General features: G+C 42.7%; 1 protein-coding gene across 5 annotated transcripts in view; it reads left to right on the forward strand.

Moving 5' to 3' along the window:
* LOC118096195 (WASH complex subunit 2A) overlaps window positions 1-20,214 on the forward strand; it is a 42,942-nt gene that overhangs the window by 15,442 nt on the left and 7,286 nt on the right. For 3 of the 5 annotated variants that reach the window (XM_035137648.2, XM_035137645.2, XM_060275126.1), the window contains 13 exons: window positions 702-811; window positions 2,301-2,373; window positions 4,353-4,409; window positions 5,312-5,476; window positions 6,061-6,179; window positions 8,200-8,289; window positions 8,603-8,698; window positions 10,370-10,456; window positions 12,784-12,938; window positions 14,104-14,215; window positions 15,493-15,624; window positions 19,215-19,331; window positions 19,825-19,950. In XM_035137648.2, the coding sequence (XP_034993539.1) occupies window positions 702-811; window positions 2,301-2,373; window positions 4,353-4,409; window positions 5,312-5,476; window positions 6,061-6,179; window positions 8,200-8,289; window positions 8,603-8,698; window positions 10,370-10,456; window positions 12,784-12,938; window positions 14,104-14,215; window positions 15,493-15,624; window positions 19,215-19,331; window positions 19,825-19,950 (1,439 nt within the window). The remainder of the gene's footprint in view (window positions 1-701; window positions 812-2,300; window positions 2,374-4,352; window positions 4,410-5,311; window positions 5,477-6,060; window positions 6,180-8,199; window positions 8,290-8,602; window positions 8,699-10,369; window positions 10,457-12,783; window positions 12,939-14,103; window positions 14,216-15,492; window positions 15,625-19,214; window positions 19,332-19,824; window positions 19,951-20,214) is intronic. The other 2 variants (XM_035137646.2, XM_035137649.2) reach the window with 2 other exon arrangements.

The raw sequence follows: 20,214 nt of genomic DNA on the forward strand, positions 1-20,214 counted from the left end.
GGGGTAGATGACTCAGTGCTCCATAATGTCAAGGGCTGGTTGTATGCAGAGGCGTGGTGGGCAGAACCAGCTGAGGAACCACCAAGGGAAGAAGGTTCAGAGCCCGGGGAGTGGTGGTGGGACAACGATGAGTGGTCAGAGTGAGAAGACTGGGAAGAGGAGGTGTCAGAAGCTGAAGGAGTAACAGGGCTCAGTGAGTTGGGAGAGTCTGTGGCAGAGAGAAGTCCAGAAGCAGAGGCAGAAGCTGAAGCAGGCGAGTGGGAGGAGGGAGGTCAAGAGGCAGAGATGGGTCAGTTTGGTGAAGAGTCATGGGTGTCTCCCCTTCCTGCTGCAACAAGCTTCCCTCCCCTGACTCCCAGAACAAGGAGAGGCATGAAATGGGAAGAGCAAAGGCAGGCTGCACACGGGCACAGTCTCTGCTTGCTTGGGGAAAGCTCTGGAAAGGAGAAAACATAGATGGGTATGGGCAGGCGGGGACCTTTAGTCCTGGCAACTCATTTCATGGAGTAAAGCCTACAGGGAATGAGCTCCTGTGCCAGTTAGGCCTGAAACAGGCAAGTCTGTGAAGATCCTGCTTTTGCTAATAAAGAGTTAACTCCAATTTGGAACTGTAATTTACTAACTGGCTGGCTCTGTGACACATAATGAACTTCTTTCCAGCGACTGTAAAATACATTGATACACATATCCCCTCTTCCTAGATGATGGGGATATTTTTAAGCCCCCCAAGTTAACGGATGAAGACTTCTCACCATTTTGCTCTAAAGATGGCCTCTTCAGTGGTGGGACAGGACTCTTTGATGATGAAGAGGTTGGTATGGTTCAAATCCATGCACAGAATCAAACTTAAAGAGCTCAGAGATGATACCCTTCTGCTCTAGATGGTGATACCTAACACAGCGCCTCAATTACTATCATCAACTGAACATTTTTTGGAAGTCAGTTATTTCTCTCATATTCGGCATTCTTAGAGATGCTGAGCCCATTTACAATTCCACAGACCTTATGCTGCACCACTGACTTCAGCTGAGGCATCCTCATGATATAGCCACTTTCTTTTCTTCTTTTCTATAATTTGTTTTATAATTTTATACATAAAAACATAACCTTTTCAAACATTCAAATACAAGGTTCTTTTGAACCTTCGGACCTCCTTCCCTCCCTCCATGGATTCCATATTTAAATTTAAGTTTGCCACATCTTTTACCATTATCTGTCTATTAATTAACCATAGTTATCATAAATAATTCCACATTGCAAGTGTCATTACATCCCTGCCAAAGATTTTTACTGTTTACAGTGGTCTTTTAAAGTAAATTACAAATTTTCTCCAGTCTTTAGTAAATATTTGATCTTCCTGGTTTCAGATCTTCCCCATCAGTTTCATCGTCTCCTCATACTCCATCAGTTTCATCTGCCATTCTTTTTCCGTTGGTACTTCTTCTTCCTTCCATCTCTGAGCTAGTAGCATTCTCCCTGCTGTTGTTGCATGGTCTATCCAATTTCAATATCATTGTAAATGGCAGGAAACCACTTAAGGCTTCAGGAGATCCAGATGGTTGTTGAAGGCAATCCAGTTTAAAGGCAGTGGATCTAATCCTGAGTCTTTGTAGAGCATGTACAGCATGTTGTATGCTGTTTGAGCATCTGGCGAATAAAGTTCAGCCCACACCAGCAGGCATTTTCTGCAGTGCTGAAAGCAAGAAGAGCAGATGAAACTCTGGTACCAGGGCAACTCTCCAAAGTTAGGAATTGAGTGGCACTTTTTAGCTGGTGCTTGCAGAGTTCCTCCTTGGGTTGAAGATAAGGGATATTAAACCACTTTGAGGTTTTTTTGTTTTTACAATCAAGTAGTATATAAATGTTATGAGATTGAAATAAATAAATATAAATAAAAAAGGGTATGTTGAAATGGGCAACAAAGTATCATTCCCGGATATCTCATCCCATAGTTTGATAACCTAATCCTGAAGCTGTGGATTTCCTATTATCTTACACTGACTGATTTCTGCACCCAGTGAATCTAAACTTTTCATGTTGCAATCTGCAGCCAGTAAGGAAAACTAAATTAAAATGGTTCCTTCTCTAATGCTGTTTACCCTGGTAGCCTCGTTAATAGCCAGGAAGCAAAATGGTGGTTTGCTACATGTCCTTGTGAAGTATATTTCCAAAATGTCACCTTTATTGAGTCTAGCATTGTTTTATTCTATAGCGTTTGGTCCCTATTTTTCATGCAGTTACCCTTTTTACCATTTGTCTCATGCAGAAACCATTTACTGTTGGTCTCTCTTTTCATCCAGAGTGACCTTTTCTCTGAATTGCCAAAAGGGGTAGATGTGATGGAAAAAGAATCGCGAGTCCCAATAAATGATGGTGAGGATTTCTGAAATGTGGAACAGACTGAACTATGGAGATTTCCTAAATGTAATGGAGATATATTAATTGGGAATGGGCATGAGCATAGTGCTTGATTATATGATGCATACATTAGAAGTCAGAAAACCTTGGCTTGAGTTCCAATGTGTAACTTTCCAAGTGCTTATGGTGGTGAAGAAAACTTTTCAAAGTAGCATCTGATGATGGGTCAAATCAAGAGCTAGTTTTGACATTCAGGAAGCACAGCATCCCTTCAAGTGTACATATTTAGGCCACAAAAACGCATTGAATTTGGGGGAAATGGCATGCTGGAGAGGAAACGTAAGTGGAAATCACGTTCCTTGACATAGTACGGTAGCTTTTTACAGTCAAGGATTTGCCCCACCTGCAAAGCAGCAACCTCAAACATCCGAACCAGTTGGCTAGTGCTGCTTCTTTGTAACATCTGAAGTAGGAGTCTTAAGGAGGGTCAGGATATAGGTAGGAGCCTACATGTTAGGAACATAGGAAGCTTCCTTAGGAACCGGCAGTTTGATTTGCACAGTCTGCCCATCAAGTCTTTGGTTGAGAGCAGTTGAGACAAGGAATACTGGGGGTGTCTTTTGAAGGGGGTGGGAAGGGAAATAGAGCACAGGGGCAAGGAACAAAAATGGCCTGCTCAAACCCCTAAGAGCAAATAGTGAGTCCTGGAGCAAGGCTTTGAAAATGGGACACTTTTAATACGAAACGAAAACACCCAAAACTTGAGGAGGTTATGCTTACTTCATAGAATCGTAGAACTGTAGAGTTGGAAGGGACCTTATTGCAGTCCAACCCCCTATTATTCAGGAATCCTGCCACAGCCATCCCTGGATGGGCTCAAACCACCAACCTTCTGCTTAACAGCCACACTGACCCATTGCATCACAGGAGGGCAGCTATTAGAGGCCAAGAGCCACATGTGGGCTGCTGTGGTCACCTGTGAGAGTTGTGTTTCTCCTTCACACACCTTTATTAGCAGACCAGAATGGGGTGAGTTTGCTGAATGCTGTCTTCATGTACGGTGGTACCTTGGTTGTCAAACGTAATCCGTTCCGGGAGTCCGTTTTATTCCCGAAACCATTCGACAACCAAGGTGCGGCTTCCGATTGGCTGCAGGAGCTTCCTGCACTCAAGTGGAAGCCGCGTTGGACGTTCGGCTTCTGAAAAACGTTCACAAACCAGAACACTTAATTCCGGGTTTGTGGAGTTCAGGAGCCGACTTGTTTGGGAGCCAAGCCATTCGACAACCAAAGTACTACTGTACAGATATTTATAAAGACCATAGGTGGTGGTGGGAATATCTATGATTAAATACTTCAGAGAGAAATTTGATCTGAATATGATCTAAGCCACCTGATTATTAGAACTGTATGAGCGGGGCATTTGATGTCCCTCAAACTTAGGGACATAAAAGAGAAGTTTAACTCTTTCCCCCATGTATACAGTGAAGGGAATGATCATGCGAACCAGCCATGTCCGCAGTACCTGCATATTCAGTGTTCATGTGCAGGGGATGTACATGCATTCAGATGTACAGTGTAGGTCTCCTTCAGGTTAACATTGAATGTGCAATTGTGTTAGAGGGTGTGGCTTGTAGGTGTGGTTGCAATCCATTCTTGGGGTTCGCTGAACAGGTCTAGGGACCTCATATGTCTTAATGACCAAACTGTTGGATGTAATACTGTTCTAGGTGAGGTCATTCTTTTTACCCTTGAAGCAGCTACTGAGTGGAGGGTTAAGGGACTTTAATGTCAGCCAGGAGAGTAAAAATAGGAGAAACTATACCTGTGAGATTTCCCCTTGTATTTTCTTAGAGTTACACCTCCCCACTCCTTGTAAACTGGTTAACTTACTAGAAAAATGCTCCTTCCAGTGTTCCTTTTTATAATTGATCAGAACTAACTCTGAAGTGAATGTTTGGCATTTTCAATTTGACCACTTTATATGCTTTTTAGAGCCATCATCAAAACCTACGAGGAAAGTTCCTGCTGGTGCAGTATCTCTCTTTCCAGGTATGAGTAATCTAGAGTTGACTTAAAATAGTGTTTTTTTCTACTTTCTACCTTCACATCGGGACGTGGGTGGTGCTGTGGGTTAAACCACAGAGCCTAGGGCTCGACGATCAGAAGGTCGGCAGTTCGAATCCCCGTGACGGGGTGAGCTCCCGTTGCTTGGTCCCAGCTCCTGCCATCCTAGCAGTTCGAAAGCACATCAAAAAATGCAAGTAGGTAAATAGGTACCGCTACAGCAGGAAGGTAAACGGCATTTCCGTGTGCTGCTCTGGTTCGCCAGAAGCGGCTTTGTCATGCTGGCCACATGACCTGGAAACTATACGCCGGCTCCCTCGGCCAATAATGCGAGATGAGCACCGCAACCCAGAATCTGTCACGACTGGTCAGGGGTCCCTTTACCTTTACCTTTACATCAATGTGACTCTTGCAAACACCATCTGTGCATTGCAGAGGATTCCAGGGCAAGTTCTAGGACACCTGTAGGTCATTTGATCCCATCTGCTCCCCTAAGGAAAGCCTAACTGGGTGGAGCTGAGATTGGGAGGCTACATGTTCACATTTAGCTTGTAGGCTAGAGATTCCCAGCTGTTCTATGTTGTGATGTTAAGTAATGACTGAGTGGGGTTGGGAATCAGTAAGCTTGCATATTCATATAGTTCTCCTGGAAACCCATCCAACTATGATAATTTGCCTTTCCAATTTACTTGTTAATTGCCGCTGATGTTAAATACCAAGCGATAACGTTCCTAATGATTTTTAAAAGCAAGGTCCAGAAGTCACCCATAGCTTGTCCAATTTTTGCATCAGAGATTTGGGGAGAACTTTTATAAACGGAAAAATTAATTAGTTTCAACAATAATAGGAACTCCAGTTAAACATCAGATGACGTATGCCCTCTATAGGTGGAAATGACGTGTTTAGCCCCTCCTCGTTTCTAAAGGGGAAAGAGGATAAGAAACAGGCAGAACCTGTCACAGATAAAGCACCTAGACATGAAGATGTTGGCCTTTTTGATGATGATGATGATGGCGGCAAGCTTGAGTCAAATAAGAAAAGTTTCATTTCAGGTAAGCTGCTACATTTCATTCCTTCTGAATCTTCCTTTAAGCATTCTGATAACTTGTTCTTTCCACAAAGCCTTGCTTGGAACAGAAGTGCTGAAGAAGTCTTTGGTTAGAACTTTGAAATGAGAAGTGTGGCAGCAATTGGTTATTTAATCATCCAAGCAATGCCAAGCAAATCCAAGCAATATAAGGCCACCCTTTATTATTATTTGTTGCATTTAGATACTGTCCTATACCCAGAGGTCTCTTTATATTTAAGACTGCCACTTCTTTTAGTCCCTTGTGTCTTTGACAGTGGCTCAACATGCAATAAATCTAGCAGGTGAAACTTGTTGGCCTGAAAGTAAAATGATGGGGAAAGTTTCAGTTGTAATACATTTGAGTTACAAGCTCCTCTTGAAAGGTCCTTGACATGTATTGAGTAATAAACCTGGGGTTGTGACTATACACTGTTTTTCTTATGAGTATGATATGATATGGTGCTTTAGCCATAAGACATTGCAAATACAATAAAATGTCTTTGATAGTAGACTTCTTTCTTAATTAGTTAACTTTTCCCCTGAAGTAAACATTTTGTTTTTAAACAGCCAAACCTGCAGCTGATCTCTTTGAAAGTGAGGAAGATCTGTTCAAGGAAAAGCCTGACATTACCAATGTTACAAACAAAGCAGCTAAAGAAAATAAAGACTTTACAGCAGGAGATAAGGTAAATAACCTTTTTTTTAAAAAATGACAAACTCTCATTTCATTGAACTTTCACTACCCAGCAGCCTAGGGAGAGAAAGGGGTGGTCTTACCCACTTTTGGCTCTCATTAAGTTCACCATTGGCTTCTTCGTTGGGCATTTCTGGCATGCAAATCAAAACAATTTAGCTGCTGACAAATCTACTCTTTCTGTCAAGGATTGTGAGATCTTGCTCTGGAGAAAGCTGTATTTTTTGATATAAAAACACTTTTTACAATCAAGACTTTAAAAAGACAGCAGGACTAGTAACTCTTAATACAGTTTACTTCTCACATTCTGCATAGTCTTCTTTTATATGAGCAGGACATGGGTATTGGGTTTCTCTAGGCTTGGTTTTTTTTGCAGCAGTACTTTGCAGACATGAAAGATTAAAGCTAACAAACTGACAGCAGAGAGGTTCCGGTTTCCGCCTGCAGGAATGGCGGACCTGTTTTCCATCTCTCTGACCTTCGTAAGGAATTTGGCGGTTGCTAGGGGAGTAAATGGCAACCCCCTACCCTCTCCGGGGGTTACGGAGAGGGGCCGCTGGCCCGCGATGCCCCCAGACCCACTCCGACTGTTTTTGGAGTGGGGGGAGCTTGGGCTGAGCACTTACGAGGGCCAGGACTCCCGGACGCTAATCTGCATGGCGGGGATTTCCATGGTTAAAGAAGATAATTAGGCTTAAATCTATGGACATACTTCAGAAGGAGGGGAAGAAGCGCTGTTTACTGCTGAGAAATTTATGCTGCTGAGGGAGAGGAGTCAAAGATTGTACAGCATCTGGAAGAAGGATTGATGGGGACGGAGCGATAAGGGAAGTGAGTTTTTATTTTTATTTTCTTCATATTGTTGCCTCGTACCTTCCCGGACGCGATGTCCTGGCTTGTTTGGAGTGAAAGAGAAGCAAAAGACTGTGTGAGTTGAACTTTATAACTGTTGTTACTGAGCATATTTTTTAAAGATGTGGAGTTGCCGATGAGAAAAGCCCCCCCCTAGTCGGACGGAAGGAGTTCTGGACGCGTTCGGAGGATTTATGAGCTGTGACGCACTTTAAATTGGAGCAGCGACCTGAAGCTAAGTTCAGCTATAGGGCAAGGAGATCCATTAATTTACCAAGAGTTTATGGTTTGATGTTTGGGTCTCCTGCCTGGAAAAGCTGTAAATTCTATAATGATCGTAAATCTTCATGGCTATGAGAGGAAACGAAAGTGATTTGAGTTTTTTAAGATGGCGCTGCTTCGTGCTGCTTCGACGCAACAGGGAGCTCCATTAAGAAGATTTATGGGGAGGCTGGACTGATTAACTCACACAGGAGAAAGAACATCTGTGAAACTTTGTTTGATATTTATCTCAGCAGCTGGGAAACAATCGGATGAAAGTGGAAAACATCTATGTGACTGTAAGGGGAAGATCTGGATTATTATGAACTTGGAGGACGATTTGAACTTTAGAAAAAAGACGGCAGTGGACAGTTGCGAGGAATTCCCAATTTCTTGAAGCATGGGAACCCAAATAAAAAATTCTTTAGATGATTTGGCATAACATTCGGTTTGATTGATATATATATGTGTATAATTTGAAATATTGAATGTGATATAATTGGTTTTAATTGGAAAATTAATAAAAATATTTTTTTAAAAAAACAAAAACAAACTGACAGCAGAAAAGGGCACATTTTGAGTAGCAAAATTGGAAAAGCAATTACAGTGGTACCTCAGAAGCCAAACAGATTCTGTTCCAGAAGTCCATTCGACTTCCAAATCATTTGGAAACTAAGGTGCAGGAGCTTCCTGCAGCCATTCAGAAGCTGTGTTGGATGTTTGGGTTCCAAAGAACGTTCACAAACCAGAACACTCACTTCTGGGTTTGCGGCATTCGGGAGCCAAAATGTTTGAGTTGCAAGGCATTTGCCAACGACTAGTTGAGAACCATTTCCAAAGCATGATTATTTGCGAAACCTTTGCAAATCAACATAAATGTGTGTGTGTTGTTTTTTAAGAGTCAACCGTCTGCTGAAAACGTCGGGTCTTCAACTCAGACATTTTCCAAAGGCCACAAAAGCCTGTTTTCTGACGAGGAGGATTCTGAAGTAAGTTATTAACCTAACCATTCACTTTTGCACCAAACCCAACCAAGCTGCAAACTTGTCAGTGGATTTGCCCTGCCTGCCCCAAAAGTTGTTTGGTCCACCTTTATGTTGATTGTCTGCAGTTGTGCCTGCCTTGTGCCTGTCTAATCAGTCAAGTAAAACTACAAGTAGCGCAGGAAAAGGTAGGGTTCCCAGAAGTCCGCAAGGAGAGAATGCTACCCTTCATGTCTGCCCATTGATGCTGAATATTCCAGATGAGTAAATGCACTTCTGAGAAATATTGCTGACACCAGCTTTCTTTTCTGTCCAACAGGATTTGTTTTCTTATCCATCAAAATCAAAGAGCTCATCTTCTAGCAAAGTGGCAACAAAGACATCACTGTCTCTGTTTGAGGATGAGGATGAAGAAGTAGGTGTTGCCTGAAAGCACTAGGTTCTACTTCAGAGTAAATTACACTTTCTGATGCAGGCCTGCATGACACAATGCCTGTGGGCTGATTGTGGCTCTCCCTTCTCACTCCCATTTGTATCCCCGCCGGGGATTTCCAGACATTGATTGTTTGCAGCCCATTCTTACCTCTTTGTGGGGAAATTACAGTGGTACCTCGGGTTACAAACACTTCAGGTTACAAACGCTTCAGGTTACAGACTCCGCTAACCCAGAAATAGTACCTTGGGTTAAGAACTTTGCTTCAGGATGAGAACAGAAATTGTGCTCTGGCGGCGCGGCGGCGGCAGCAGGAGGCCCCATTAGCTAAAGTGGTGCTTCAGGTTAAGAACAGTTTCAGGTTAAGAACGGACCTCCAGAACGAATTAAGTTCTTAACCAGAGGTACCACTGTAACTGCCTGGCCCCATGAGCCCAACAACTGTGGAGAAGGAGCATGAAGAAATATTGCTCTTTTCCTGGACTCGCTGGTATTTGGTGGAATTGGTGCCGTCTTTGCCTGCCAGCCAGTCATGCTGCATGAAGTAACTGCATCTGAGACTCGCTCTAGGTCGAATTAATTGCCGGGTAGGGGAAAGAGCCTTGTGTGCCACAAACTTCAACAAGGAGGAATAGAGATAAGAACTGGGAGCACGGAGGGCAGTAAGAACAAATAAGGAGCCTAAAGGGAGAGGAATGGGTGTGGCTGAGAAATGAAGCAAACAACAAAATAGAGTTCTACGCAGCTAGAAGTTGCAGGATCTCAATCAGAGAGCAACTACAAAGGTTTTGGGGAGCTCCAATCCAGCATTGGACCAAAGGTCTTCGGCTCTGGGGGGTGGGGGAAGGCAGAGCTCAGGTTTCAGAATTTGATTGTTCAGGAGCCAGTCTTGCTTAAACAAGTTATTTGACACTAGGGCAGGCATCCCCAAACTGCGGCCCTCCAGATGTTTTGGCCTACAACTCCCATGATCCCTAGCTAACAGGACCAGTGGTCAGGGATGATGGGGATTGTAGTCCAAAACATCTGGAGGGCCGAAGTTTGGGGATGCCTGCACTAGGGCCACTAGACAAGCCCTACATTGATGGGAAGTCGTGTCTAGGGGGTATCTCTGAACACAGAATGTAAGACATACTTAATTTAGTAATATGTACAACATCCTGAGAATTCCAATCTCCTTTCTGAAGTTTCTATTCCTCATGGTTGCTTGGAAATGAAAAAGGAGTTGGGTAACATTTTTATGTATAAAAGGATAAAAACACTTTCTTGAAGGAGCCCACTAGCTTTCATTGGCTCCTAGACCAATAAATTAACTTCCCTGGTTTTCTCTGGTTCCTAATACTATTGAGCTAGTAGCTATTTCAGTCTGTACAAAAAAAATTGAACACAGATTGTGATGTGCCCCAACACATTGTGCAATAAAGAGCACATTCATGGAAAATCTGGAACAGTCTCACATAAGGGTTCTGAACCTGCTCAAAGCAAATTTTGGACCTAGGACTAGCAATGAAACATTTGGGGGAGGGGGGCTTGACTGTCTTGATGCACACTCAGAGGGGCATGGCTCCCACCTATCTGTACAGTTTTTCGTTGAATGCCACAGCGATTGCATCTTTGGAAAAATTAACCATCTCTTCTCTTTGTATTTTCTAGGGACTCTTTGGGTCTATGCCTAAGGCACAAATTTCAAAACCACCAGTAAAGAAAGCAACCAGTTTGCTCTTCAGCAGTGATGAGGAGGTAACATGTACAGAGGTTGTTAAAGGGTGGCTGGTTAACCTTAAGGCTCTCAGTTAAGTGAAAGAGATATTATTTAATACAGAGCTTTCACTCTCAGGTTTAGTTTTCCCCTGCTATGTGTCAGAGCTGTTTGTGCAAGATATTTATTTCAGAGTTTGCTTCAGAGTCAAAGATTTTAGAAGTAGCCATAATGAAAGGGCTTTCCCCTGAGTTATCAAAAAAAAAAAGTTCTTGACTCTGGGCGGCTTCCAACAAACATTAAAATACATCAAATATCACAGATTAAAAACTTCCCTAAACAAGGCTGCCTTTAGGTATTTTCTAAATGTCAGGTAGTTGTTTATCTCTCTGACCTCTGATGGGAGGGTGTTCCACAGGGCGGGTGCCACCACCGAGAAGGCCCTCTGCCTGGTTCCCTGTAGCTTTGCTTCTTGCAGTGAGGGAACCGCCAGAAGGCCCTCGGCCTGAGATAGTACTCTAAACCCCCTATAATAAATCTGAGATAGTACTCTAAACCCCCTATAATAAGTATATTCAAAATGAACAGCATCTATAAAACTCCAGGCAGCATCTTCTGAAAACTGGTGGTTCTGTTCAGAAGATGAGAAGTTGGGCACATATAAGAAACATATCTGGGATCTAGAGAATTTCTGTCAGAAAGGTCTGACGGAGAAAAGTTGCCCTGCAAATTTTCAAAGCTTGAGAAGCTGATGTAACTGGGTAGTAAAACCTCTGTACTTCTAAAAGTGTCAGGTCCAGGCTAACTCCATTGTTGAGTAACTAGGGAACCATTATGAACTAGTGTGCAGCATAAACACCAAAGGTTTTTGTGAGAGAATAACTTGACAACCTCTTTGGAAATTGCTCTATTGAAGTTGTTGTAGTTTAGTCGTTTAGTCGTGTCCGACTCTTTGTGACCCCATGGACCATAGCACGCCAGGCACTCCTGTCTTCCACTGCCTCCCGCAGTTTGGTCAAACTCATGTTCGTAGCTTCGAGAACACTGTCCAACCATCTCGTCCTCTGTCGTCCCCTTCTTCTAGTGCCCTCAATCTTTCCCAACATCAGGGTCTTTTCCAAGGATTCTTCTCTTTTCATGAGGTGGCCAAAGTATTGGAGCCTCAGCTTCACGATCTGTCCTTCCAGTGAGCACTCAGGGCTGATTTCCTTCAGAATGGATAGGTTTGATCTTCTTGCAGTCCATGGGACTCTCAAGAGTCTCCTCCAGCACCATAATTCAAAAGCATCAATTCTTCGGCGATCAGCCTTCTTTATGGTCCAGCTCTCACTTCCATACACCACGACTGGGAAAACCATAGCTTTAACTATACAGACCTTTGTAGGCAAGGTGATGTCTCTGCTTTTTAAGATGCTGCCTAGGTTTGTCATTGCTTTTCTCCCAAGAAGCAGGCGTCTTTTAATTTCGTGACTGCTATCACCATCTGCAGTGATCAAGGAGCCCAAAAAGGAAAATCTCTCACTGCCTCCATTTCTTCCCCTTCTTGAAGTACATGTGTATAATACATCACAGCCCATGTTGTTTTGTTGAAACAGGTGAAGAACCTCCAGGCCCTGGGCTGGTATTGGTCCACAATGCCATTCCCCCCAAATCCTGGTCACCCACCCATCAGCTTCTAGATGTGAAAGGGTCTATAGTTCATGGATAGAATACGTGCCGTTATTGTCAAAGGGCGCTAGTTAAATCCCTGGCATCTCTTGCTTAAAAGTTGTCTTACAGCAGAGCTGGAAAAGACCCATATCTTATAACACTTGTAGTTTAATGGTGAATTTTGGATATGATGGAGATGTAAAAGATTTGGATCATTATAAAATACGCAGGAGGTAATGATTAATAATAGGACCCACAAAGGGAGGGGGGAAGTCCAGGAGATTCTTTGGAATCTTGTCTTTATGTTGTATGTTTGTGATTGTAAATTTTTAATTTGAAAAACCGAATAAATTTATATAAAAAAGGCAAAATACCCATCTTTTAGGCCTGCAACTAGTCTGAATTGACTGAACTAGGCTAGGTGAACCAGTGACTTGATTTGGTGCAAGACTGCTTCATATGTTCATCCGAGAACTATGCTACAGCTTAAATTGGCTTTGATTCAATGCACCCAAGAAAGGCAAATGCTAAGCATTCTTTGGGGGGGGGGGTTTGACTTGGCTGAACCTGATCATTGTGTTTCACTGTTCTAGTAGCTTCTCGGTTAATCACTGTGTTCAGAAATACTTCATACATGCCTAACCCAGGGAATTTGAGGAATGGGATAAAAAGACAACCTGTAGGACAACAAAGGTATGAATAATTGCTGTGTTTTTAGGACCACTGGAATATTGGCCAAGAGGTCAAACCTGCTTCTGAATCCAGGCAAAAAAAGGAGCCTACAAAATCTGCCTCTACTGCCAGCCACACAGTCAAGACAGGCCTCTTTGAGGAAGAAGGCGAAGAAGATTTGTTTGTTATCACTAAAGACAGGTAAAATGTGGGAATTAGGAATGTATCTTCTATTGCAGCAGCTGTGTCTAGTTCTTCCCTTGGCAATGGATATAGTGCTTTTTTGAACACTTTCCCCACAGGAGTGAGCTAGGCAAGGGTGGATTAACTCTGTCTGCTGCCTAGGCAGGCAGAATTCTGAACTTGAAGCAGCTTGGACTTTTTGCTTGCTATTTGAATGTACATTTGCAGTTTCAGTTTGTTGTGTTGGTTTGTATGCCTTATTTCACTACAGTGCTTTCTATATAACTACAGTACTTTGTTTAGCCACCTTAGTAACATAGCTTTATGTTGCTGGTGCAGAATGTACAATAGGCGTCCCACATCAAACCTGGTTTGCATATGTTGCCTGAGCCTGTGGTTAGCTCTGGATTGAGGGGACACATGAGAACAGTTAATCATTGTGATAAATACCACTAGTATATGTTGAATTTAAACACAAAATGTACTTAATTTCTATGCATCATGTTAATATTCAAAACATTATACACCGATAATTTATTCCTGGTAGCAACCTTCATTGTTTAATTAACAAAATTATCCCACCTTGTTGCAAAACTATCATACCTCTGTTTTGGTTGCAATAATTGTCAAATTAACTCATTTTAACAAACTACCACAATTTTTCTACACATTCTTTTGAAAAAAATACTTTAGCTGTGGTCAACACACAGGAAATCTCTTCTATTCCCCCACCCCACCCCATCCTTTCCCATCATTTAAAAGGAAAAACACTGAGTAGAGGGGGACTTTATGAACTAGGCTTTTTTTTTAAAAAAAAAAAAGACTTTCCCCCCAAATACTTTGTTTTGTCACCCTTTGTGTCTGTCTGTCTATCTATCTCTCTGTCTGTCTATCTATCTATCATCTATCTATCTTACACCCCCACTGTATCATAAAAATATATGACAGATGTATACAGCAATATGAAAGCATAAAACCACAGGCCAGAGGTTCCCTACTTGTGACCTAGAAGTTTGTCCCCCTGTGTGGAACCAGTGGCCTGAATTTCAGGTATGGGCCATGGTTATCCTACCACTGTTGTAATCAGCAGGCAGGCAGTGGACTTGGATCTTGTACCAAGAACTGCAACATTTGATAATCCAATTTGTGTGATTTCATGGGGCTTCTTTTTCCCTTGTTGCAGTCAAAGAAAAGCTCCCAAAGCTGCACTCCTCTTCCAAGAAGATGATGTAAATGGAGACTCATTCTTCAGCATTCAGCCGTCCCATCTCCCATCAGGTGTCCAAGAAGTAACGGTATATCCAGCTCAAATATAGCGTTCTAAAGTGGGAATTTCTCAACGCTTTGCTCCCAACCTTTTCTCCAGAGGCTTCACAACTCTGCTTTAATCATCTCACATATTTCTGCTAATTCAAAGGATGGAGACATGCTGTCCCTCTGCCTAGTCTCTTCACCACAAATGTGGAACCTGTAACCTGCCAGATGTTTTTGGACTACAACTCCCATCATCCCTGACCATTGACCAATCTGGCTGGGACTGAGGGAAATGGATTCCAACAGCTGGAAGACTGAATTCCAGCAACATCTGGTTGACTACAGGTTCCCCAACTTTACACATCCATAGTTCTGGTTACAGGTAGGTAGCCGTGTTGGTCTGGATCGAAGTAAAATAAAAAAAATTCCTTCAGTAGCACCTTAAAGACCAACTAAGTTTTTATTTTGGTATGAGCTTTCGTGTGCATGCACACTTCTTCAGATACAGTGAAATGGAAGTTTCCAGGCACTTATGTAGAGAAGGGGTGGGGATGGGGAGGGGGGATCACTCAGAAGGGTGGTGGAAATGGGTGATTGACTGAACAGTCAGTCAATCACCCATTTCCACCACCCTTCTGAGTGATCCCCCCTCCCCATCCCCACCCCTCCCCACCCCTTCTCTACATAAGTGCCTGGAAACTTCCATTTCACTGTATCTGAAGAAGTGTGCATGCACACGAAAGCTCATACCAAAATAAAAACTTAGTTGGTCTTTAAGGTGCTACTGAAGGAATTTTTTTTATTTTACACATCCAGTGAGGATTCTGGGGAGAAAGTCAGGCAGCTGCAATCTATAGGTTGTCCTTTTGGGAGATAGTGCCCTCCTTGGAGAAATCCGAGATAAGCAGCAAAAATGAAATGGAATTTTGTCGCACATTAAATACTGACAAATTTATCATGGCGAAAGCATTTATGGACCAGAGTCAACCTCATCATATGAATTGCTGTTAAAAAAAATCTTGCCAGCCATTCTCAACTGAACGTGATTCTGTAACACTCCATTTTGCATTGTTGAAATTGGCAAGTTTTCCAAGTCCATTGAGAAAGGGGTGAGTTCCTCGTCCTTCATTGTTAGCTCTCTTTTTTATTGTGTTTTTCTTTATTTGCAGTATTTATCAGTCATAAACTGCAATTCATACACAGCTGATTTTTTTATTTTTATTTTTTACAATCCTCCCTTTCAGAAGAACCATATGTCTATTCAATTACATTTACCTTCTAAGTCACTTCATATTTTAAACTTTCATTTATTGATCAGCAGGAGGATTTGCTGGGAACACGTCCAAAGAAACGAGTGGAAGAGAAGGCAGGACCTTTGGGTGAACCTGAAACACTTCACAGGTCTGATCTTGGAGGAGGAGATGCAGGAGAGCAGCAGAGGAAGGATGAAGTAAGGAAAACCTATTTATGTTGAACAAACCCCTGAAAAATGTTCCTTTGGCAAGTATCTCTTCGATGATAGTGGAGTCTAGTGGGCATGTTGTTAGAGTTGGTCTTAGGAGACTTTGATCCTGTTAACTTTGTTTGATTTTCACTAAATAAGTCATATTCTGCCATTTGCAGCCCCTTCTGTGACCATTGGACAGTTTGCAAAGTAATGTAAGCAAAATTATAGGCTCTTGCCCCAAGGCTGTTACTGTCTTGAGTTTTTTTGAAGGGAGAGACCAGGGGGTAGTTAGGCAGAGGTGTTAGGGATAATAGTAGGAACCAGTGTAGCAATATATGCTTGGGCTTAGAGAACAACATCTTCAAGCATAAACTAAGCTTTGAGGGGAGAGTTGAAAGAAGAGAGAGGTGGCATTATGGGAGGGGTGTTTTAGGAATAAGGGGTACCGTGTTTCCCCCTTTTTAAGACACTGTCTTATAACTTTTTTCCCTCAAAAAAACACACAGTGGCTTATTTTCAGGGGGTGTCTTTTTTTAAAAAAAGTGCTGGTACAACTGGGACCCACTGGCTCAGGACGCTCGGTGCTCTCTTCTGCGCGCTGCTGGGCGCGTTGTTGGCGCTGCCAGTTCCGAGCGCCTGCAGGGTGGGGTGGGGGTGGCAGTGCTTTAAACCCCCAACCCTGTAGAAAGCAATGGAAGTTATGGACCGTAACAATCCTTAAGAGGCGCAGGTCTTAAAAAAACCCTGGTATCACCCTTGAAGCACAGCCTTCCAAAGTCAGGGAGGAAGAGGTCTGTTTAGACAAAGGAAAGGATCGGGGGTGATTCTGCGCCCTGGGACCCACAGAACTACTTTAAAAATCCCAACCTGGGGGGGGGGTCAAATAGTGAAGCCCCATAGCCCTGTAGCAACAGAAGGCACATTCTGAAGCACCCAAGCTGTTCGGTTCCATAAAAAATCCAGGAATTGTAAAATTAACAACAATAATGGGGGGCACTCTATCCAAAGAGTTAAGAAGGAATGGGAAAGTGTTGAGTTATATATGGAAAAATATGGAAAGGAAAGTTAGTTAAAGATAAAAAATAAATAATTATCGCAAGGGGGGAAAAAACATCATAAAGGGTAATAATATTAAATATAAAATAGACAACACAACAGAAAAAGCAAGTATATGACTAAATGAGATCGCACAGGAGTGAGGGAAGTGGGGAGAGAGGGAGGGGGGTAAGGAATGGAAGGAGGCAATGGTTGGAGGAGGGTATAGGGGATGAATTAAAGGAAAATTAAGACTGAGAAGCGCATGGTTTTTGTTTTTTAAAGATGCAAAGGCTTGCAATCAGCCAAAGTATAGAGCCCAACTTCCAGGAGACTGCGATCTACTTGCGGATTTATAAACTGGAGGTGATCTACCCCCGTTTTATTGGTGTTCAGGTCAGAGTTGTTTTTAGAGAGAGGAAATATCCCATTTTTGAGGTTAAAGTAAAAGTTCCTGACCTTTTTTTTATAATGAGGAAATGCTGCTAAAACTCCGTTCTTCATTCCACGAAGGGGAGAGGGGGCGGGGCCGGGTGCTCAAAGACAAAAGAAATAGAAAAGGAGATAGCGATCAAATGCAGCCTCCTGGGGATCGATGCAGCCGTCGGGAGAGGCAGGGGCTGCAGCCGAGTGCTGCTTCGCAAACAAACGGGGGAAAGTGCTTAGAACCCAGAGAATCCAGCTGAAAAACACGAAGCAGCAACAGCAATTGCACACACACCATCCCAAGCCAGCACAATAACCAAGTCCCAAAAGCAAGAAAGGACTCAGCAAACACTGCTGCGGCCGGCGTTGCTGCTGCTGACTCGGGGAGCTCAGTGCTCTCTTCCACACAGCGCCTATCACTATGGCTTATTTTCGGGGTACGGTTTATATTTCTCAAATGCTTAGAAATGCTGCTATGGCTTATTTTATGACTACGCCTTAAAAAGGGGGAAACACGGTAGTAAGGTAGAATAGGCAGTCTTGTTTAAGGGAGAATGGTATCTTTTGGGTAGCTGAGGATGTCAAAGTTGAAGAAGGGACGGTCATGGGCAGAGATATATCTGTATAATGGGTCAAGGCTGAGAAGGCTTTGAATGCCAGGACAAAGAATTCATATTATATATGGGAGTGGGCAAGAAAGCAATGCAGGAGTTTAAGGAGATGTTTCACATGGTGTGAACATGAGACAAGTGAAGCATCTTGGAAACAGAATCTTAGAGGTGAGAGTGAAAGAGAAGGTTGTAATAGTTAGAGACTAAATCGGAGCTTTCATTGAGGGAACAGAGGAAGAGCTGAATCTTTGCAACCTTTGTATAGGGAGGAACCACGGACAAGATCACAGGAACTGCCAAAGCAGTGAAAATAGTCCAAAAGTGATGTATCAGTTGACAAAATGAAACTGCCTATAAAATTAATATATAATGAATGACAACGGTAATGAAAGTAAGTGGTAGCTATTGTTGTGTAACAATTTCTCCAAAGACCTCCAGTTATAGAAATCAGCTGTCAATCCATGTAGCAATTTTTAGCAAGGAAGGCAGCAAATGTTGGGGTCACTATACCGGGTTACAGCCGCTTCAGGTTGTGTCTTTTTGTGTTGCACTCCACGGCGAACCCGGAAGTACCGGAACAGGTTACGTCTGGGTTCCGGCACATGTGCAGAAGCGCTAAATCCTGCTTTGCACAGAAGCGCCGAATTGCGACCCGCGTGTGCGCAGACACGGGTTGCGAACATGCCTCCCACACGGATCACGTTCGCAACCCGAGCATCCACCGTACTTACAAAAAAAAAGTGTCTACAGATTGCTAAGTAATATGCAGATGACTTTCAGCAACTACATATGGATGTACACTTATATGTGTGTTTGGGGAGAGAGAGAGAGAAGGAAGACTGGCCTTTGAAATGCCAAAAATGCACTTATTTGAAGGTTCAGAGAGTTTTGAGGTTTGTTTGGGAACCATGATCATTTGTGTGTTTCAGGCAGATGTGACCTTGCACCTTAAGCATGCAACTCAATAGCCAGTTTCTTGCTACCTTGAGCATATTTTCAGAATGGTGGCAGGGAAAACAGAAACAGAAAGTAAATTAATAAATGAGAGACAGAACCTTTTAATTTGTTGTTCCAGTTACTGGATGGATAAGGGGGTGTAAAATCAATTCAGCTACAGTGGGACCTTGACTTACGAATTTAATCCGTTCCGAATGCACACTCGTAGGTTGAAAACTTCGTAAGTCGAGTTTCCCATAGGAAAAGCGGTTTCCCATAGGAATGCATTGGAAACGGAAAAATCCGTAAGTCGAGGAAACCGCATCTAAAAACTCGTAAGTCGAGGAAACCGAATCTAAAAACTCGTAAGTCGAGGAAACCGCATCTAGCCGCGAACAGTTTTTCCGTTCGGATGTCAGAAAAATCGTAAGCACGCGGCCACTTTTTCTGCTCGTAAGTCAAAAACCTCGGATGTCGAGTAGCTTGTAAGTCGAGGTCCCACTGTACTTTTAAATCTAGCTTGAGCTATTAGCGCAATCTGCTCTAGATCCATTGGATAACTTACATTTGTTTGGTAACTCTTAGCCCCTTTTGGAGAAAGATGTCAAAAAAAGGATTAAAAGTGTATTCAGCTTATTTGACGAAGAGGAGAAAAATGAAGGTGTGGATGCTGATAAAATGTCACAGAGGGAAATTGAAAAGGTGAGTGATACTGGAGTCATCCTAAAAATAAAGATACAGCAATCAATATAAACAATTAAAAAAAACACCAACAAAACATCCTGAACAATACTACAGTCCAAGAGTCTGCTTTTGTAGCTGGAGTCAGTCAGGGCTTCGCCCTCCCAGGCCAAGTGGGAAAATGTCTACCAAGTCAGGGAGCACGTTTTCCACGGCTCATAGCCAAGATGCCAGGTAAGTGAAAGTTCCTAACAAAGCAACTACAGGACACTTAAAAGTGAATCAGTATTACTTAAGTAACATCATGAATCAGGGAGCGGCCAACTATGGATAGGGTACCTCTCCTGCTAGGTGGTGGTGAGTTTGTGTACGCAAGTGTGTCATGTGCATTCAAGCAGGTATCTGGAAAATTGAATTGTTTTAGGACTTAGAAATAAGTTTATAAGTTGACAGATGTTATAAACGAAAGCTATTAGGAGTCCACAAAGCCTCTTGAGCCTTGCTTCTTTTCCAGCCCCCCGAGAACAGTATCCCTTCCAAGAGCACAGGCGTCTTTCAGGATGAAGAACTTCTCTTCAGTCATAAGCTGCAGAAAGACAATGATCCTGATGTTGATATTTTTGCCCGCAACAAAAAAGAGGTCAGTCTGTCCAAAATACCTTTAAAGTGGGTCCTCGTGTTTAAAGAAATTAAAACCAAAAAGAACAATTCCTGTTGGAGCACTAGCAGAAAGAACTTTAGTAAGGAGGTCATTCAGACCCCGCTAGTGAAGTTTAATGTACTTTTTTTTAAAAAAAATACTTAATATTTAAATGTTACTTAAGAGTTAATACGGTATATGTTTCTGCTTCACTGCCATGATACAATTGCAGTAGACCTTAAGAAACCAGATGACTAGACATAT

This window comes from Zootoca vivipara, chromosome 5 (assembly GCF_963506605.1).
Source record: "Zootoca vivipara chromosome 5, rZooViv1.1, whole genome shotgun sequence".
Classification (NCBI taxonomy): domain Eukaryota; kingdom Metazoa; phylum Chordata; class Lepidosauria; order Squamata; family Lacertidae; genus Zootoca; species Zootoca vivipara.